Source organism: Cherax quadricarinatus, chromosome 69 (genome assembly GCF_038502225.1).
Source record: "Cherax quadricarinatus isolate ZL_2023a chromosome 69, ASM3850222v1, whole genome shotgun sequence".
NCBI classification, from domain to species: Eukaryota; Metazoa; Arthropoda; class Malacostraca; order Decapoda; family Parastacidae; genus Cherax; species Cherax quadricarinatus.
Window position 1 is genome coordinate 16,438,558 of NC_091360.1, and position 24,112 is coordinate 16,462,669.

General features: G+C 42.7%; 1 protein-coding gene across 1 annotated transcript in view; it reads left to right on the forward strand.

Moving 5' to 3' along the window:
• LOC138854785 (uncharacterized) overlaps positions 1 to 24,112 on the forward strand; it is a 438,528-nt gene that overhangs the window by 405,406 nt on the left and 9,010 nt on the right. Inside the window, exon 6 of the mRNA XM_070099855.1 lies at positions 22,134 to 22,343. Within this exon, the coding sequence (XP_069955956.1) occupies positions 22,134 to 22,343 (210 nt within the window). The remainder of the gene's footprint in view (positions 1 to 22,133; positions 22,344 to 24,112) is intronic.

A 24,112-nucleotide genomic window follows, 5' to 3' on the forward strand; every position in this document is an offset into this window, starting at 1 on the left:
TGCAACGTTGTCAGGGTGATATCACAGGTATACTAACAGTGTCATGGGTGATATCACATTATACAACGCAGTGTCGAAGGGTGATATCACAGGTATACAGCAGTGTCAGGGTGATATCTGGTATACAGTGTCGGGTGATATCAACAGTATAAAACAGTGTCGAAGGGTGATATCACTGGTAATACCAAGCAGTGTCAGGGTGGATATCACAGTATGCAAGCATGATGTCAGGGTGATATCACGGTATACAGCAGTGTCAGGGGTGATATCACAGTATACAACAGTGTCGAGGAGATATCACAGGTATACAACTGATGTCGGGGTGATATCACGGTATACAACAGTGTCAGGGTGACCATCCACGGTATACAGCAACTGATGTCAGGGTTGATATCACAGTATACAGCAGTGTCAGGGTGATTATGCACGGTATACAACAAGTTATCAGGATGATATCACGGTATACAACAGTGTGTCAGGGTGATATCACAGGTATACAAGCAAGAGTCAGGGTGATATATCACGAAGTATACAAGCCCAGTGTCAGGGTGATATCACGGTAATACAACAGTGTCAGGGGTGATATCACAGTATACAGCAGATGTCAGGAGGTGATATCACGGTATACAACAGATGTCAAAGGGGTGATATCACAGGTATACAGCAGTGTCAGGGTGATATCACAGGTATACAAAACAGGTGTCGGGTGATATCACGGTATACAACGGTGTCAGGTGACCATACGGTATACAACAGTGTCGATTTGGGATATCACGGTATACAGCAGTGTCAGGGGGTGATCGCAACGGTATACAACAGTGTCGGGGTGGGGATATCGCAGTATACAGCAGTGTCAGGGTGATCTCTGATATGCAACAGTGTCAGGGGTGATATCACGGTATGCAGCAGTGTCAGGGTGACCTCACGGTATACAACAGTGGGGTCAGGATAATATCACGGTATCAGCAAGTGTCGGGGTGGTCTTACGGTAGCCACAGGGCAGTGTCAATTTGATATCACGGTATACAAGCAGTGTCGGGTGATATCACGGTATGCAACGGTGTCGGTCAATGTCACGGTATGCAACAGTGTCGGGGTGATCTTACGGTATACAGCAATTGTCGGGTGATCTTCACAGTATACAACAGGTGTCATGATCTTACGAAGTATACAACCAGTGTCAGGGTGATCTCACGAGTATACAGCAGTGTCGGGGTGATCGCAACAGTGTTACAGCAGTGTCAGGGCGGGCCTCACGGTATTCAACAGCGTCGGGTGGTATCGCAACGGTATACAACGGTGTCAGGGTGATATCACGGTTATCACAACAGTGTCAGGGGTGATATTCACGGTATACAACAGATGTCAGAGGGTGATATCCACGAGTATACAACGCAGTGTCGAGGTGATATCACGGTATATAACAGCGGTGTCGGGTGATATCACGGTATGCAACAGTGTCAGGGTGATTATCCACGGTATACTTAACAGTGTCAGGAGGGTGATATCACAGGTATACAACAGTGTCCAAGGGTGATATCACGGTTATACTAACCAGTGTCAGAGGTGATATGCATTATTACACAAGCAGTGTCAAGGTTGATCTCACAGTATACAAGCAAGTGTCAGGATGATTATCACAGTATACAGCAGTGTCAGGGTGATCTCACGGTATACAGCAAGTGTCAGGGAGATCCACTGACCATGCAACAGTGTCAAGGTGATGCAGTATACAACAGATGTCAATTGTTGATATCACAGTATCACAAGCAGTGTCAATTGGTAGATATCACAGGTATACAAGCAGTGTCAGGGTGATCTCACAGTATACAACAGTGTCAGGGGTGATATCACCAGTATACAAGCAGTGTCAAGGGTGATCTCACAGGTATACAACAGTGTCAAGGTGTTTCACGGTTAACTACAGCAGTTGTCCAGGTGATCTCTGGTATACAACAGTGTCGAGGGTGATCTCACAGGTATACAACAGTGGTTAGGTGGGATAATACACAGTATACAAGCAGTGTCAGGGGTGATCTTCACAGGTATACAACAGAAGTCATCGGGGTGATCACCGGTAGCACCACAACAGTGTCAGGGTGATCTCACGGTATACAAGCAGTGTCAGGGAGTGATCTCACAGGTATACAACAGTGTCCAGGGTGATCTTCACGGTATACAAGCAGGTGTCAAGGGTGATCTCACGGTATACAAGCAGTGTCAGGGGTGATCTTCACGAGTATCACCCAACAGGTGTCAGGGTGATCTTACACGGTATACAACAGTGTCAGGAAGTGATCTCACGGTATACAACAGTGTCGAACAGTTCTCCACGGTATTACAACAGTGTCAAGGGTGATATCACGGTATACAGCGGTGTCAGGGTGATCTTACGGTATACAGCAAGTTAAATCAGGGTGATCTCACAGTATACAGCAGTGTCAGGGTGATCTTACTGGGTATGCAGCAGTGTCAGGTTGATCTCACGGTATCACAAGCAGTGTCGGGTGATCTCACAGTATACAACAGTGTCAGGGTGATCTTACAGTATACAGCAAGTGTAGGGGTGATCTTACAAGGTGTACAGCAGTGTCAGGGTGGATCCTCACGGTATACAGCAAGTGTCAGGGAATGATCTCACAGTATGCAACAGTGTCAGGGTGATCTCACAGTATACAAGCAGTGTCATGGGTGATCTTACGGTATACAACGGGTCAGGGTGATATCACGGTAATGCAACGGTGATAAGGTGATCTCACAGGTATACACAACGAGTGTGGGTGATCTACGGGTATACAGCAGTGTCAGGTGATCACAGTATACAAGCAGTAATCAGGGGTGATCTTCACAGGTATACAACAGTGTCAGGGTGGATCTTTACAGTATACAACAAGTGTCAGGGTGATCTTAACGGGTGATACAACGGTGTCAGGTGATGGTCGCACATACCCAAGCAGGTGTCAGGGTGATATCACAGTATGCAGCGGTGGTCAGGCCAGTCTCGCAGTAATGCAACAGGTGTCAGGGTGATCTCACGGTATACAAGCAGTGTCAGGGTGATCTCACAGGTATACAACAGTGTCAGGGTGATCTCACAGTATACAAGCAGTGTCAAGGGTGATCTAGTGTCAGGGTGATCTCACAGTATACAACAGTGTCAGGGTGATCTCACAGTATACAACAGTGTCAGGGTGATCTCACAGTATACAACAGAGTCAGGGTGATCTCACAGTATACAACAGTGTCAGGGTGATCTCACAGTATACAACAGTGTCAGGGTGATCTCACATTATGCAACAGTGTCAGGGTGATATCACAGTATACAACAGTGTCAGGGTGAGTCAGGGTATCACAGTATACAACAGTGTCAGGGTGATCTCACAGTATACAACAGTGTCAGGGTGATATCACAGTATACAACAGTGTCAGGGTGATCTCACAGTATACAACAGTGTCTGGGTGATATCACAGTATACAACAGTGTCAGGGTGATCTCACAGTATACAACAGTGTCAGGGTGATCTCACAGTATACAACAGTGTCAGGGTGATCTTACAGTATACAACAGTGTCAGGGTGATCTCACAGTATACAACAGTGTCAGGGTGATCTCACAGTATACAACAGTGTCAGGGTGATCTCACAGTATACAACAGTGTCAGGGTGATCTCACAGTATACAACAGTGTCAAGGTGATCTCACAGTATACAACAGTGTCAGGGTGATCTTACAGTATACAACAGTGTCAGGGTGATCTCACAGTATACAACAGTGTCAGGGTGATCTCACAGTATACAACAGTGTCAGGGTGATCTTACAGTATACAACAGTGTCAGGGTGATCTTACAGTATACAACAGTGTCAGGGTGATCTCACAGTATACAACAGTGTCAGGGTGATCTCACAGTATACAACAGTGTCAGGGTGATCTCACAGTATACAACAGTGTCAGGTGATCTCACAGTATACAACAGTGTCAGGGTGATCTCACAGTATACAACAGTGTCAGGGTGATATCACAGTATACAACAGTGTCAGGGTGATATCACAGTATACAACAGTGTCAGGTGTGATATCACAGTATACAACAGTGTCAGGGTGATCTAACAGTATACAACAGTGTCAGGGTGATCTCACAGTATACAACAGTGTCAGGGTGATCTCACAGTATACAACAGAGTCAGGGTGATATCACAGTATACAACAGTGTCAGTGATCTTACAGTATACAACAGTGTCAGGGTGATATCACAGTATACAACAGTGTCAGGGTGATCTCACAGTATACAACAGTGTCAGGGTGATCTCACAGTATACAACAGTGTCAGGGTGATCTCACAGTATACAACAGTGTCAGGGTGATCTCACAGTATACAACAGTGTCAGGGTGATCTCACAGTATACAACAGTGTCAGGGTGATCTCACAGTATACAACAGTGTCAGGGTGATCTCACAGTATACAACAGTGTCAGGGTGATCTCACAGTATACAACAGTGTCAGGGTGATCTCACAGTATACAACAGTGTCAGGGTGATCTCACAGTATACAACAGTGTCAGGGTGATCTTACAGTATACAACAGTGTCAGGGTGATCTCACAGTATACAACAGTGTCAGGGTGATATCACAGTATACAACAGTGTCAGGGTGATCTCACAGTATACAACAGTGTCAGGGTGATCTCACAGTATACAACAGTGTCAGGGTGATCTCACAGTATACAACAGTGTCAGGGTGATCTCACAGTATACAACAGTGTCAGGGTGATATCACAGTATACAACAGTGTCAGGGTGATCTCACAGTATACAACAGTGTCAGGGTGATCTCACAGTATACAACAGTGTCAGGGTGATCTCACAGTATACAACAGTGTCAGGGTGATCTCACAGTATACAACAGTGTCAGGGTGATCTCACAGTATACAACAGTGTCAGGGTGATATCACAGTATACAACAGTGTCAGGGTGATCTCACAGTATACAACAGTGTCAGGGTGATCTCACAGTATACAACAGTGTCAGGGTGATATCACAGTATACAACAGTGTCAGGGTGATATCACAGTATACAACAGTGTCAGGGTGATATCACAGTATACAACAGTGTCAGGGTGATATCACAGTATACAACAGTGTCAGGGTGATATCACAGTATACAACAGTGTCAGGGTGATATCACAGTATACAACAGTGTCAGGGTGATATCACAGTATACAACAGTGTCAGGGTGATCTCACAGTATACAACAGTGTCAGGGTGATATCACAGTATACAACAGTGTCAGGGTGATATCACAGTATACAACAGTGTCAGGGTGATATCACAGTATACAACAGTGTCAGGGTGATATCACAGTATACAACAGTGTCAGGGTGATCTCACAGTATACAACAGTGTCAGGGTGATATCACAGTATACAACAGTGTCAGGGTGATCTCACAGTATACAACAGTGTCAGGGTGATATCACAGTATACAACAGTGTCAGGGTGATCTCACAGTATACAACAGTGTCAGGGTGATATCACAGTATACAACAGTGTCAGGGTGATCTCACAGTATACAACAGTGTCAGGGTGATATCACAGTATACAACAGTGTCAGGGTGATCTCACAGTATACAACAGTGTCAGGGTGATATCACAGTATACAACAGTGTCAGGGTGATCTTACAGTATACAACAGTGTCAGGGTGATATCACAGTATACAACAGTGTCAGGGTGATCTCACAGTATACAACAGTGTCAGGGTGATATCACAGTATACAACAGTGTCAGGGTGATCTCACAGTATACAACAGTGTCAGGGTGATCTCACAGTATACAACAGTGTCAGGGTGATCTCACAGTATACAACAGTGTCAGGGTGATCTCACAGTATACAACAGTGTCAGGGTGATCTCACAGTATACAACAGTGTCAGGGTGATCTCACAGTATACAACAGTGTCAGGGTGATCTCACAGTATACAACAGTGTCAGGGTGATCTCACAGTATACAACAGTGTCAGGGTGATCTTACAGTTGATATCACAGTATACAACAGTGTCAGGGTGATCTCACAGTATACAACAGTGTCAGGGTGATCTCACAGTATACAACAGTGTCAGGGTGATCTCACAGTATACAAGAGTGTCAGGGTGATCTCACAGTATACAACAGAGTCAGGGTGATATCACAGTATACAACAGTGTCAGGGTGATATCACAGTATACAACAGTGTCAGGGTGATCTCACAGTATACAACAGTGTCAGGGTGATCTCACAGTATACAACAGTGTCAGGGTGATCTCACAGTATACAACAGTGTCAGGGTGATCTCACAGTATACAACAGTGTCAGGGTGATCTCACAGTATACAACAGTGTCAGGGTGATCTCACAGTATACAACAGTGTCAGGGTGATCTCACAGTATACAACAGTGTCAGGGTGATCTCACAGTATACAACAGTGTCAGGGTGATCTCACAGTATACAACAGTGTCAAGGTGATCTCACAGTATACAACAGTGTCAGGGTGATCTCACAGTATACAACAGTGTCAAGGTGATCTCACAGTATACAACAGTGTCAGGGTGATCACAGTATCACAGTAGTGACAGTATACAGTGTCAGGGTGATCTCACAGTATACAACAGTGTCAGGGTGATTTCACAGTGTACAACAGTGTCAAGGTGATCTCACAGTATACAACAGTGTCAGGGTGATCTCACAGTATACAACAGTGTCAAGGTGATCTAACAGTATACAACAGTGTCAGGGTGATCTCACAGTATACAACAGTGTCAGGGTGATCAGTATCACAGTGATCTCACAGTAACAGTGTCAGGGTGATCTCACAGTATACAACAGTGTCAGGGTGATCTCACAGTATACAACAGTGTCAGGGTGATCTCACAGTATACAACAGTGTCAGGGTGATCTCACAGTATACAACAGTGTCAGGGTGATCTCACAGTATACAACAGTGTCAGGGTGATCTCACAGTATACAACAGTGTCAGGGTGATCTCACAGTATACAACAGTGTCAGGGTGATATCACAGTATACAACAGTGTCAGGGTGATCTCACAGTATACAACAGTGTCAGGGTGATCTCACAGTATACAACAGTGTCAGGGTGATCTTACAGTATACAACAGTGTCAGGGTGATCTCACAGTATACAACAGTGTCAGGGTGATCTCACAGTATACAACAGTGTCAGGGTGATATCACAGTATACAACAGTGTCAGGGTGATCTTACAGTATACAACAGTGTCAAGGTGATCTCACAGTATACAACAGTGTCAGGGTGATCTTACAGTATACAACAGTGTCAGGGTTATCTCACAGTATACAACAGTGTCAGGGTGATCTTACAGTATACAACAGTGTCAGGGTGATCTTACAGTATACAACAGTGTCAGGGTGATCTCACAGTATACAACAGTGTCAGGGTGATCTCACAGTATACAACAGTGTCAGGGTGATCTCACAGTATACAACAGTGTCAGGGTGATCTTACAGTATACAACAGTGTCAGGGTGATCTCACAGTATACAACAGTGTCAAGGTGATCTCACCGTATACAACAGTGTCAGGGTGATATCACAGTATACAACAGTGTCAAGGTGATCTCACTGTATACAACAGTGTCAGGGTGATCTCACAGTATACAACAGTGTCAGGGTGATATCACAGTATACAACAGTGTCAAGGTGATCTCACAGTATAAAACAGTGTCAGGGTGATATCACAGTATACAACAGTGTCAGGGTGATATCACAGTATACGACAGTGTCAGGGTGATATCACAGTATACGACAGTGTCAGGGTGATATCACAGTATACAACAGTGTCAAGGTGATCTCACAGTATAAAACAGTGTCAGGGTGATATCACAGTATACAACAGTGTCAGGGTGATATCACAGTATACAACAGTGTCAGGGTGATATCACAGTATACAACAGTGTCAGGGTGATATCACAGTATACAACAGTGTCAGGGTGATATCACAGTATACAACAGTGTCAGGGTGATATCACAGTATACAACAGTGTCAGGGTGATATCACAGTATACAATAGTGTCAGGGTGATATCACAGTATACAACAGTGTCAGGGTGATATCACAGTATACAACAGTGTCAGGGTGATATCACAGTATACAACAGTGTCAGGGTGATATCACAGTATACAACAGTGTCAGGGTGATATCACAGTATACAAAAGTGTCAGTGTGATATCACAGTATACAACAGTGTCAGGATGATATCACAGTATACAACAGTGTCAGGGTGATATCACAGTATACAACAGTGTCAGGGTGATATCACAGTATACAACAGTGTCAGGGTGATATCACAGTATACAACAGTGTCAGGGTGATATCACAGTATACAACAGTGTCAGGGTGATCTCACAGTATACAACAGTGTCAGGATGATATCACAGCATACAACAGTGTCAGGGTGATCTCACAGTATACAACAGAGTCAGGGTGATATCACAGTATACAACAGTGTCAGGGTGATATCACAGTATACAACAGTGTCAGGGTGATATCACAGTATACAACAGTGTCAGGGTGATATCACAGTATACAACAGTGTCAAGGTGATCTCACAGTATAAAACAGTGTCAGGGTGATATCACAGTATAAAACAGTGTCAGGGTGATATCACAGTATACAACAGTGTCAGGGTGATATCACAGTATACAACAGTGTCAGGGTGATATCACAGTATACAACAGTGTCAGGGTGATATCACAGTATACAACAGTGTCAGGGTGATATCACAGTATACAACAGTGTCAGGGTGATATCACAGTATACAACAGTGTCAGGGTGATATCACAGTATACAACAGTGTCAGGGTGATATCACAGTATACAACAGTGTCAGGGTGATATCACAGTATACAACAGTGTCAGGGTGATATCACAGTATACAACAGTGTCAGGGTGATATCACAGTATACAACAGTGTCAGGGTGATATCACAGTATACAACAGTGTCAGGGTGATATCACAGTATACAACAGTGTCAGGGTGATATCACAGTATACAACAGTGTCAGGGTGATATCACAGTATACAACAGTGTCAGGGTGATATCACAGTATACAACAGTGTCAGGGTGATATCACAGTATACAACAGTGTCAGGGTGATATCACAGTATACAACAGTGTCAGGGTGATCTCACAGTATACAACAGGGTCAGGATGATATCACAGTATACAACAGTGTCAGGGTGATCTCACAGTATACAACAGAGTCAGGGTGATATCACAGTATACAACAGTGTCAGGGTGATATCACAGTATACAACAGTGTCAGGGTGATATCACAGTATACAACAGTGTCAGGGTGATCTCACAGTATACAACAGTGTCAGGGTGATATCACAGTATACAACAGTGTCAGGGTGATCTCACAGTATACAACAGTGTCAGGGTGATATCACAGTATACAACAGTGTCAGGGTGATCTCACAGTATACAACAGTGTCAGGATAATATCACAGTATACAACAGTGTCAGGGTGATCTTACAGTATACAACAGTGTCAGGGTGATATCACAGTATACAACAGTGTCAGGGTGATCTCACAGTATACAACAGTGTCAGGGTAATATCACAGTATACAACAGTGTCAGGGTGATCTTACAGTATACAACAGTGTCAGGGTGATCTCACAGTATACAACAGTGTCAGGGTGATCTTACAGTATACAACAGTGTCAGGGTGATCTCACAGTATACAACAGTGTCAGGGTGATCTCACAGTATACAACAGTGTCAGGGTGATCTCACAGTATTCAACAGTGTCAGGGTGATCTCACAGTATACAACAGTGTCAGGGTGATCTCACAGTATACAACAGTGTCAGGGTGATCTTACAGTATACAACAGTGTCAGAGTGATATCACAGTATACAATAGTGTCAAGGTGATATCACAGTATACAACAGTGTCAGGGTGATCTCACAGTATACAACAGTGTCAGGGTGATCTCACAGTATACAACAGTGTCATGGTGATCTCACAGTATACAACAGTGTCAAGGTGATCTCACAGTATACAACAGTGTCAGGGTGATCTCACAGTATACAACAGTGTCAGGGTGATCTCACAGTATACAACAGTGTCAGGGTAATATCACAGTATACAACAGTGTCAGGGTGATCTCACAGTATACAACAGTGTCAGGGTGATCTCACAGTATACAACAGTGTCAAGGTGATCTCACAGTATACAACAGTGTCATTGTGATCTCACAGTATACAACAGTGTCAAGGTGATCTCACAGTATACAACAGTGTCAGGGTGATCTCACAGTATACAACAGTGTCAGGGTGATCTTTCAGTATACAACAGTGTCAGGGTGATCTCACAGTATACAACAGTGTCAGGGTGATCTCACAGTATACAACAGTGTCAAGGTGATCTCACAGTATACAACAGTGTCATTGTGATCTCACAGTATACAACAGTGTCAAGGTGATCTCACAGTATACAACAGTGTCATGGTGATCTCACAGTATACAACAGTGTCAGGGTGATCTTTCAGTATACAACAGTGTCAGGGTGATCTCACAGTATACAACAGTGTCAGGGTGATCTCACAGTATACAACAGTGTCAGGGTGATCTCACAGTATACAACAGTGTCAGGGTGATCTCACAGTATACAACAGTGTCAGGGTGATCTCACAGTATACAACAGTGTCAGGGTGATCTTACAGTATACAACAGTGTCAGGGTGATCTCACAGTATACAACAGTGTCAGGGTGATCTCACAGTATACAACAGTGTCAGGGTGATATCACAGTATACAACAGTGTCAGGGTGATCTTACAGTATACAACAGTGTCAAGGTGATCTCACAGTATACAACAGTGTCAGGGTGATCTTACAGTATACAACAGTGTCAGGGTGATCTCACAGTATACAACAGTGTCAGGGTGATCTCACAGTATACAACAGTGTCAGGGTGATCTTACAATATACAACAGTGTCAGGGTGATCTTACAGTATACAACAGTGTCAGGGTGATCTCACAGTATACAACAGTGTCAGGGTGATCTCACAGTATACAACAGTGTCAGGGTGATCTCACAGTATACAACAGTGTCAGGGTGATATTACAGTATACAACAGTGTCAGGGTGATCTCACAGTATACAACAGTGTCAAGGTGATCTCACAGTATACAACAGTGTCAGGGTGATATCACAGTATACAACAGTGTCAAGGTGATCTCACAGTATACAACAGTGTCAAGGTGATCTCACAGTATACAACAGTGTCAGGGTGATCTCACAGTATACAACAGTGTCAGGGTGATCTCACAGTATACAACAGTGTCAGGGTGATCTTACAGTATACAACAGTGTCAGGGTGATCTTACAGTATACAACAGTGTCAGGGTGATATCACAGTATACAACAGTGTCAAGGTGATATCACAGTATACAGCAGTGTCAAGGTGATCTCACAGTATACAACAGAGTCAGGGTGATCTCACAGTATACAACAGTGTCAGGGTGATCTCACAGTATACAACAGTGTCAGGGTGATCTCACAGTATACAACAGTGTCACGTGATCTTACAGTATACAACAGTGTCAGGGTGATCTCACAGTATACAACAGTGTCAGGGTGATATCACAGTATACAACAGTGTCAGGGTGATCTCACAGTATACAACAGTGTCAGGGTGATCTCACAGTATACAACAGTGTCAGGGTGATCTCACAGTATACAACAGTGTCAGGGTGATATCACAGTATACAACAGTGTCAGGGTGATATCACAGTATACAACACTGTCAGGGTGATCTCACAGTATACAACAGCGTCAGGGTGATCTCACAGTATAGAACAGTGTCAGGGTGATCTCACAGTATACAACAGTGTCAGGTTGATATCACAGTATAAAACAGTGTCAGGGTGATCTCACAGTATACAACAGTGTCAGGGTGATATCACAATATACAACAGTGTCAGGGTGATCTCACAGTATACAACAGTGTCAGGGTGATATCACAGTATACAACAGTGTCAGGGTGATATCACAGTATACAACAGTGTCAGGGTGATCTCACAGTATACAACAGTGTCAGGGTGATCTCACAGTATACAACAGTGTCAGGGTGATCTCACAGTATACAACAGTGTCAGGGTGATCTTACAGTATACAACAGTGTCAGGGTGATCTCACAGTATACAACAGTGTCAGGGTGATCTCACAGTATACAACAGTGTCAGGGTGATCTTACAGTATACAACAGTGTCAGGGTGATCTTAAAGTATACAACAGTGTCAGGGTGATCTCACAGTATACAACAGTGTCAGGGTGATCTCACAGTATACAACAGTGTCAGGGTGATCTCACAGTATACAACAGTGTCAGGGTGATCTCACAGTATACAACAGTGTCAGGGTGATCTCACAGTATACAACAGTGTCAGGGTGATCTCACAGTATACAACAGTGTCAGGGTGATCTCACAGTATACAACAGTGTCAGGATGATCTCACAGTATACAACAGTGTCAGGGTGATCTCACAGTATACAACAGTGTCAGGGTGATCTCACAGTATACAACAGTGTCAGGGTGATCTCACAGTATACAACAGTGTCAGGGTGATCTCACAGTATACAACAGTGTCAGGGTGATCTTACAGTATACAACAGTGTCAGGGTGATCTTACAGTATACAACAGTGTCAGGGTGACATCACAGTATACAACAGTGTCAGGGTGATATCACAGTATAAAACAGTGTCAGGGTGATATCACAGTATACAACAGTGTCAGGGTGATATCACAGTATACAACAGTGTCAGGGTTATCTCACAGTATACAACAGTGTCAGGGTGATATCGCAGTATACAACAGTGTCAGGGTGATCTCACAGTATACAACAGTGTCAGGGTGATCTCACAGTATAGAACAGTGTCAGATTGATCTTACAGTATACAACAGTGTCAGGGTGATCTCCCAGTATACAACAGTGTCAGGGTGATATCGCAGTATACAACAGTGTCAGGGTGATCTCACAGTATACAACAGTGTCAGGGTGATCTCACAGTATACAACAGTGTCAGGGTGATCTCACAGTATACAACAGTGTCAGGGTGATCTCACAGTATACAACAGTGTCAGGGTGATCTCACAGTATACAACAGAGTCAGGGTGATATCACAGTATACAACAGTGTCAGGGTGATCTCACAGTATACAACAGTGTCAGGGTGATCTCACAGTATACAACAGTGTCAGGGTGATCTCACAGTATACAACAGAGTCAATGTGATATCACAGTATACAACAGTGTCAGGGTGATATCACAGTATACAACAGTGTCAGGGTGATCTCACAGTATACAACAGTGTCAGGGTGATCTCACAGTATACAACAGTGTCAGGGTGATCTCACAGTATACAACAGTGTCAGGGTGATCTCACAGTATACAACAGTGCCAGGGTGATCTCACAGTATACAACAGTGTCAGGGTGATCTCACAGTATACAACAGAGTCAGGGTGATATCACAGTATACAACAGTGTCAGGGTGATATCACAGTATACAACAGTGTCAGGGTGATATCACAGTATACAACAGTGTCAGGGTGATATCACAGTATACAACAGTGTCAAGGTGATCTCACAGTATAAAACAGTGTCAGGGTGATATCACAGTATAAAACAGTGTCAGGGTGATATCACAGTATACAACAGTGTCAGGGTGATATCACAGTATACAACAGTGTCAGGGTGATATCACAGTATACAACAGTGTCAGGGTGATATCACAGTATACAACAGTGTCAGGGTGATATCACAGTATACAACAGTGTCAGGGTGATATCACAGTATACAACAGTGTCAGGGTGATATCACAGTATACAACAGTGTCAGGGTGATATCACTGTATACAACAGTGTCAGGGTGATATCACAGTATACAACAGTGTCAGGGTGATATCACAGTATACAACAGTGTCAGGGTGATATCACAGTATACAACAGTGTCAGGGTGATATCACAGTATACAACAGTGTCAGGGTGATATCACAGTATACAACAGTGTCAGGGTGATATCACAGTATACAACAGTGTCAGGGTGATATCACAGTATACAACAGTGTCAGGGTGATATCACAGTATACAACAGTGTCAGGGTGATATCACAGTATACAACAGTGTCAGGGTGATATCACAGTATACAACAGTGTCAGGGTGATATCACAGTATACAACAGTGTCAGGGTGATATCACAGTATACAACAGTGTCAGGGTGATCTCACAGTATACAACAGTGTCAGGGTGATATCACAGTATACAACAGTGTCAGGGTGATCTCACAGTATACAACAGTGTCAGGGTGATATCACAGTATACAACAGTGTCAGGGTGACCTCACAGTATACAACAGTGTCAGGATAATATCACAGTATACAACAGTGTCAGGGTGATCTTACAGTATACAACAGTGTCAGGGTGATATCACAGTATACAACAGTGTCAGGGTGATCTCACAGTATACAACAGTGTCAGGGTAATATCACAGTATACAACAGTGTCAGGGTGATCTTACAGTATACAACAGTGTCAGGGTGATCTCACAGTATACAACAGTGTCAGGGTGATCTTACAGTATACAACAGTGTCAGGGTGATCTCACAGTATACAACAGTGTCAGGGTGATCTCACAGTATACAACAGTGTCAGGGTGACCTCACAGTATTCAACAGCGTCAGGGTGATCTCACAGTATACAACAGTGTCAGGGTGATCTCACAGTATACAACAGTGTCAGGGTGATCTTACAGTATACAACAGAGTCAGGGTGATATCACAGTATACAACAGTGTCAAGGTGATATCACAGTATACAACAGTGTCAGGGTGATCTCACAGTATACAACAGTGTCAGGGTGATCTCACACTATACAACAGTGTCAGGGTGATCTCACAGTATACAACAGTGTCAAGGTGATCTCACAGTATACAACAGTGTCAGGGTGATCTCACAGTATACAACAGTGTCAGGGTGATCTCACAGTATACAACAGTGTCAGGGTAATATCACAGTATACAACAGTGTCAGGGTGATCTCACAGTATACAACAGTGTCAGGGTGATCTCACAGTATACAACAGTGTCAAGGTGATCTCACAGTATACAACAGTGTCATTGTGATCTCACAGTATACAACAGTGTCAAGGTGATCTCACAGTATACAACAGTGTCAGGGTGATCTCACAGTATACAACAGTGTCAGGGTGATCTTTCAGTATACAACAGTGTCAGGGTGATCTCACAGTATACAACAGTGTCAGGGTGATTTCACAGTATACAACAGTGTCAAGGTGATCTCACAGTATACAACAGTGTCATTGTGATCTCACAGTATACAACAGTGTTAAGGTGATCTCACAGTATACAACAGTGTCAGGGTGATCTCACAGTATACAACAGTGTCATGGTGATCTTTCAGTATACAACAGTGTCAGGGTGATCTCACAGTATACAACAGTGTCAGGGTGATCTCACAGTATACAACAGTGTCAGGGTGATCTCACAGTATACAACAGTGTCAGGGTGATCTCACAGTATACAACAGTGTCAGGGTGATCTCACAGTATACAACAGTGTCAGGGTGATCTTACAGTATACAACAGTGTCAGGGTGATCTCACAGTATACAACAGTGTCAGGGTGATCTCACAGTATACAACAGTGTCAGGGTGATATCACAGTATACAACAGTGTCAGGGTGATCTTACAGTATACAACAGTGTCAAGGTGATCTCACAGTATACAACAGTGTCAGGGTGATCTTACTGTATACAACAGTGTCAGGGTGATCTCACGGTATACAACAGTGTCAGGGTGATCTCACAGTATACAACAGTGTCAGGGTGATCTTACAGTATACAACAGTGTCAGGGTGATCTTACAGTGTACAACAGTGTCAGGGTGATCTCACAGTATACAACAGTGTCAGGGTGATCTCACAGTATACAACAGTGTCAGGGTGATCTCACAGTATACAACAGTGTCAGGGTGATCTTACAGTATACAACAGTGTCAGGGTGATATCACAGTATACAACAGTGTCAAGGTGATCTCACAGTATACAACAGTGTCAAGGTGATCTCACAGTATACAGCAGTGTCAGGGTGATCTCACAGTATACAACAGTGTCAGGGTGATCTCACAGTATACAACAGTGTCAGGGTGATCTTACAGTATACAACAGTGTCAGGGTGATCTTACAGTATACAACAGTGTCAGGGTGATATCACACTATACAACAGTGTCAAGGTGATATCACAGTATACAGCAGTGTCAAGGTGATCTCACAGTATACAACAGTGTCAGGGTGATCTCACAGTATACAACAGTGTCAGGGTGATCTCACAGTATACAACAGTGTCAGGGTGATCTCACAGTATACAACAGTGTCAGGGTGATCTTACAGTATACAACAGTGTCAGGGTGATCTCACAGTATACAACAGTGTCAGGGTGATATCACAGTATACAACAGTGTCAGGGTGATCTCACAGTATACAACAGTGTCAGGGTGATCTCACAGTATACAACAGTGTCAGGGTGATCTCACAGTATACAACAGTGTCAGGGTGATATCACAGTATACAACAGTGTCAGGGTGATATCACAGTATACAACAGTGTCAGGGTGATCTCACAGTATACAACAGCGTCAGGGTGATCTCACAGTATAGAACAGTGTCAGGGTGATCTCACAGTATACAACTGTGTCAGGGTGATATCACAGTATAAAACAGTGTCAGGGTGATCTCACAGTATACAACAGTGTCAGGGTGATATCACAGTATACAACAGTGTCAGGGTGATCTCACAGTATACAACAGTGTCAGGGTGATATCACAGTATACAACAGTGTCAGGGTGATATCACAGTATACAACAGTGTCAGGGTGATCTCACAGTATACAACAGTGTCAGGGTGATCTCACAGTATACAACAGTGTCAGGGTGATCTCACAGTATACAACAGTGTCAGGGTGATCTTACAGTATACAACAGTGTCAGGGTGATCTCACAGTATACAACAGTGTCAGGGTGATCTCACAGTATACAACAGTGTCAGGGTGATCTTACAGTATACAACAGTGTCAGGGTGATCTTAAAGTATACAACAGTGTCAGGGTGATCTCACAGTATACGACAGTGTCAGGGTGATCTCACAGTATACAACAGTGTCAGGGTGATCTCACAGTATACAACAGTGTCAGGGTGATCTCACAGTATACAACAGTGTCAGGGTGATCTCACAGTATACAACAGTGTCAGGGTGATCTCACAGTATACAACAGTGTCAGGGTGATATCACAGTATACAACAGTGTCAGGGTGATCTCACAGTATACAACAGTGTCAGGGTGATATCACAGTATACAACAGTGTCAGGGTGATCTCACAGTATACAACAGTGTCAGGGTGATATCACAGTATACAACAGTGTCAGGGTGATCTCACAGTATACAACAGTGTCAGGATAATATCACAGTATACAACAGTGTCAGGGTGATCTTACAGTATACAACAGTGTCAGGGTGATATCACAGTATACAACAGTGTCAGGGTGATCTCACAGTATACAACAGTGTCAGGGTAATATCACAGTATACAACAGTGTCAGGGTGATCTTACAGTATACAACAGTGTCAGGGTGATCTCACAGTATACAACAGTGTCAGGGTGATCTTACAGTATACAACAGTGTCAGGGTGATCTCACAGTATACAACAGTGTCAGGGTGATCTCACAGTATACAACAGTGTCAGGGTGATCTCACAGTATTCAACAGTGTCAGGGTGATCTCACAGTATACAACAGTGTCAGGGTGATCTCACAGTATACAACAGTGTCAGGGTGATCTTACAGTATACAACAGAGTCAGGGTGATATCACAGTATACAACAGTGTCAAGGTGATATCACAGTATACAACAGTGTCAGGGTGATCTCACAGTATACAACAGTGTCAGGGTGATCTCACAGTATACAACAGTGTCAGGGTGATCTCACAGTATACAACAGTGTCAAGGTGATCTCACAGTATACAACAGTGTCAGGGTGATCTCACAGTATACAACAGTGTCAGAGTGATCTCACAGTATACAACAGTGTCAGGGTAATATCACAGTATACAACAGTGTCAGGGTGATCTCACAGTATACAACAGTGTCAGGGTGATCTCACAGTATACAACAGTGTCAAGGTGATCTCACAGTATACAACAGTGTCATTGTGATCTCACACTATACAACAGTGTCAAGGTGATCTCACAGTATACAACAGTGTCAGGGTGATCTCACAGTATACAACAGTGTCAGGGTGATCTTTCAGTATACAACAGTGTCAGGGTGATCTCACAGTATACAACAGTGTCAGGGTGATTTCACAGTATACAACAGTGTCAAGGTGATCTCACAGTATACAACAGTGTCATTGTGATCTCACAGTATACAACAGTGTTAAGGTGATCTCACAGTATACAACAGTGTCAGGGTGATCTCACAGTATACAACAGTGTCAGGGTGATCTTTCAGTATACAACAGTGTCAGGGTGATCTCACAGTATACAACAGTGTCAGGGTGATCTCACAGTATACAACAGTGTCAGGGTGATCTCACAGTATACAACAGTGTCAGGGTGATCTCACAGTATACAACAGTGTCAGGGTGATCTCACAGTATACAACAGTGTCAGGGTGATCTTACAGTATACAACAGTGTCAGGGTGATCTCACAGTATACAACAGTGTCAGGGTGATCTCACAGTATACAACAGTGTCAGGGTGATATCACAGTATACAACAGTGTCAGGGTGATCTTACAGTATACAACAGTGTCAAGGTGATCTCACAGTATACAACAGTGTCAGGGTGATCTTACAGTATACAACAGTGTCAGGGTGATCTCACAGTATACAACAGTGTCAGGGTGATCTCACAGTATACAACAGTGTCAGGGTGATCTTACAGTATACAACAGTGTCAGGGTGATCTTACAGTATACAACAGTGTCAGGGTGATCTCACAGTATACAACAGTGTCAGGGTGATCTCACAGTATACAACAGTGTCAGGGTGATCTCATAGTATACAACAGTGTCAGGGTGATCTTACAGTATACAACAGTGTCAGGGTGATCTCACAGTATACAACAGTGTCAAGGTGATCTCACAGTATACAACAGTGTCAGGGTGATATCACAGTATACAACAGTGTCAAGGTGATCTCACAGTATACAACAGTGTCAAGGTGATCTCACAGTATACAGCAGTGTCAGGGTGATCTCACAGTATACAACAGTGTCAGGGTGATCTCACAGTATACAACAGTGTCAGGGTGATCTTACAGTATACAACAGTGTCAGGGTGATCTTACAGTATACAACAGTGTCAGGGTGATATCACACTATACAACAGTGTCAAGGTTATATCACAGTATACAGCAGTGTCAAGGTGATCTCACTGTATACAACAGTGTCAGGGTGATCTCACAGTATACAACAGTGTCAGGGTGATCTCACAGTATACAACAGTGTCAGGGTGATCTCACAGTATACAACAGTGTCAGGGTGATCTTACAGTATACAACAGTGTCAGGGTGATCTCACAGTATACAACAGTGTCAGGGTGATATCACAGTATACAACAGTGTCAGGGTGATCTCACAGTATACAACAGTGTCAGGGTGATCTCACAGTATACAACAGTGTCAGGGTGATCTCACAGTATACAACAGTGTCAGGGTGATATCACAGTATACAACAGTGTCAGGGTGATATCACAGTATACAACAGTGTCAGGGTGATCTCACAGTATACAACAGCGTCAGGGTGATCTCACAGTATAGAACAGTGTCAGGGTGATCTCACAGTATACAACAGTGTCAGGGTGATATCACAGTATAAAACAGTGTCAGGGTGATCTCACAGTATACAACAGTGTCAGGGTGATATCACAGTATACAACAGTGTCAGGGTGATATCACAGTATACAACAGTGTCAGGGTGATCTCACAGTATACAACAGTGTCAGGGTGATATCACAGTATACAACAGTGTCAGGGTGATATCACAGTATACAACAGTGTCAGGGTGATCTCACAGTATACAACAGTGTCAGGGTGATCTCACAGTATACAACAGTGTCAGGGTGATCTCACAGTATACAACAGTGTCAGGGTGATCTTACAGTATACAACAGTGTCAGGGTGATCTCACAGTATACAACAGTGTCAGGGTGATCTCACAGTATACAACAGTGTCAGGGTGATCTTAAAGTATACAACAGTGTCAGGGTGATCTTAAAGTATACAACAGTGTCAGGGTGATCTCACAGTATACAACAGTGTCAGGGTGATCTCACAGTATACAACAGTGTCAGGGTGATCTCACAGTATACAACAGTGTCAGGGTGATCTCACAGTATACAACAGTGTCAGGGTGATCTCACAGTATACAACAGTGTCAGGGTGATCTCACAGTATACAACAGTGTCAGGGTGATCTCACAGTATACAACAGTGTCAGGGTGATCTCACAGTATACAACAGTGTCAGGGTGATCTCACAGTATACAACAGTGTCAGGGTGATCTCACAGTATACAACAGTGTCAGGGTGATCTCACAGTATACAACAGTGTCAGGGTGATCTCACAGTATACAACAGTGTCAGGGTGATCTCACAGTATACATCATGATAATACAGAAATAACCGGGACAGGAGAAACATTGTCATAAACTGAACGTCGTCCTGTTTCTCTTTCCTGTGTGCGGTTATTTGTGTATTGTTCTAGTCACGGTATTGTTCTAGTCACGGTATTGTTCTAGTCACGGTATTGTTCTAGTCACGGTATTGTTCTAGTCACGGTATTGTTCTAGTCACGGTATTGTTCCAGTCACGGTATTGTTCCAGTCATGGCATTGTTCCAGTCACGGTATTGTTTTAGCCATGGCATTATTCCAGTCACGGTATTGTTCCAGTCATGGCATTGTTCCAGTCACGGTATTGTTTTAGCCATGGCATTATTCCAGTCACGGTATTGTTCCAGTCACGGTATTGTGCCTTTTAATCTTCTCAACTGAAAAGTATGTTAAGAAACTGGAGAAAGCGCACAGGTCTGCCATGAGGCTTGTTCCAGTGCTCAAGAACAGGAGCCGTGAGGACAAGCTTATGGAACTGAACCTGATGACATTAGACAGAACATCCAGGTAAAACATGATAACAATATACGAAATACTTAAGAGGAATTGATATACTAGAGAGGGATAAACGGAGAGGCGGAAAACAAGCATTCGGGGGCAGAGTTGGGTTGGAAGTCAGACACTTATGAATCAGAGGAATATCAGTAAGTACTTTTCAGACTCAAGGGCTTGGAACGACCTGGGTGAGGTAATGGGACAGGCTCTACACACAGTTTTAAGAAGAGATACTACAGGGCCCTTGAGCCTAGGAGGGAGTCGAACTGGCAAGTGGCAAGTTGAAAGGCAGGACAGGAACTGGAACTCGACTTAAGTGTTAGAACATTTAGGTGACCACACATACACACGCACGCACACATACACAATAACATATATAAATATATGCATACATATGCATATATGCTAATATGTGTATATGCACAAGGATACATATCTTTATATTTTGCTCCATTAAAACTGTATAACTACCCTGCACTATTCCTATTGCGTGCACTGAGGTAGAGGAGGCTGGGCTTGTGGGATATGGGATCACGCAGATAATGAAATACATCGTGTTATTTTAGACTGAACATTAGTGTTAGAATGATGATTAACAGTTTATTACTATTATTTCAAGGAATTGGGAGCTATTTTCCGCTTCCTTGGATCAGATCTGATTACCTCTTATCCCCCAAGTGAAGTATTTCTTATGCATATGCTGCTGCTGCTGATAATAATAATAATAATAATAATAATAATAATAATAATAATAATAATAATAATAATAATAATAATAATAATAATTTTTGTCATAATATGCACAAAGTATTACACTCATCCATCTATCATCTTTCACTGAACCACCGGTACTCTTCTAATAAACAATATCACAGTACTTTCATCCAATTTAGGTGATGTTCAAGCAAGACTTCAACATTGGTAAGATCAGCAGCCTGAAAACAGGTCATGACCATCAGGGCTACGCTGAAGTTCAGTGTCTGCCTCTGTACTCCATCCTGCTGGCTCTCAACAGAACTACCGTTGACTACTTCAGCCTCGACGTGGAAGGTTCTGAACTGGCTGTTCTTCGTACCATCCCTTGGGAGAAAGTTGATATTAAGGTAATTTTGCTCTCTTGAATAAACCATTAGTTGTCTATATATTTTTTCAATCGATAGTTATTGCATTTTAGTTGCTGATTAATTATTAAACACTGCTGGACTACTGTTGTCTTCCCGGACTAGGGCTGAGGTACCTGTTGTACCTGTTAACAGTTGCAAGGATTATCACCCATGATGCTTGCCTTCAAACCAAAAAAAAAATCGTATTAACGCAACACCAGTCCGAATGGACTGGTGTTGGGTAGAATAGTTTGTTGGTGGTTTGTATGAAGGACCTGTTTAGTTAGGCCAGCGGGCCTGCTGCAGTGTTCTCTTTCTTATGAGTCGCGTGTCAGGTGTTGCTTTGTTGTGGGATGTGATAGTGAGGTGTGGGCTAGACCCTTTATATACCTTCCTTTGATGCATTACTTTTATTGCTCCTTGATAACGTGAGTAGTCACGAAAGCGGTGGAATTTCTCTATTCTTTCACAGTGGCTGTTTTGCATATTCTGAAATCACCTGTTTACTGTGATCTTATTGCATATATGTATATGTATATATATATATATATATATATATATATATATATATATATATATATATATATATATATATATATATATATATATATGCTGGTTCATGGATTATAAGGAAGTTGTTTGTCGACATTACTTTAAGAAATAAAATTTTTAAAAATTATAAGCCACATGAATAGTAGACATATATGTTAAGTTAAACATATAGTGTAATGTTCTGATAATGTTGTGGTAATGTTGTGGTAATGTTGTGGTAATGTAGTGGTAATGTAGTGGTAATGTAGTGGTAATGTTGTGGTAATGTTGTGGTAATGTTGTGGTAATGTAGTGGTAATGTAGTGGTAATGTTGTGGTAATGTTGTGGTAATGTAGTGGTAATGTTGTGGTAATGTTGTGGTAATGTTGTGGTAATGTTGTGGTAATGTTGTGGTAATGTTGTGGTAATGTTGTGGTAATGTTGTGGTAATGTTGTGGTAATGTTGTGGTAATGTTGTGGTAATGTTGTGGTAATGTTGTGGTAATGTTGTGGTAATGTTGTGGTAATGTTGTGGTAATGTTGTGGTAATGTTGTGGTAATGTTGTGGTAATGTAGTGGTAATGTTGTGGTAATGTTGTGGTAATGTAGTGGTAATGTTGTGGTAATGTTTACATGGTAGTGAAAAGTTTATAACAAGTGCAGCTTAGCTTGTCTAATGCTCCACCACTTAGCTATTTAGGTGATGAATAAGATACACGTACAATACTTGGATATCCTTGTTGCCCATAAGTTTCGCCCACACAACAGGCGAGACGATACTGTAAAGAAGATAGCTTAGTACTGCACATGTGTCTTTTTCATTAACTGGTCGGTGTTGTGTACCAGCAATAATAGGATTGTTGTTGAAATGTTAGGAGAATGGAGAGACGTCGTTTTCCACCTAGCAAGGCAAACTTATGAATTTAAAAAGGTCGTCACTGCAGGTGCCTCTCCCGACGACACATCCTAGCTTAGTCGTCTGCTCTCTGGAAGTTTTATCACACTATCGGACTCCGTCTATAAATAGTGAATTTGTAGTTATCAGGAGTTATACTGAAGACTTCCTCACGTATGAAGTCAAACGAACTCAATTTCCGCGTTAATTAATGGTATAATCAATTACTCGTGATAGTGTAGTGTCTCCACTCGGACGCCTCGGTGACTATACACAAATGAATTGTTCTTAAGCTTATTCTGGATATCATTGAGGGTATTTGTCATTAAATATACTCATTTT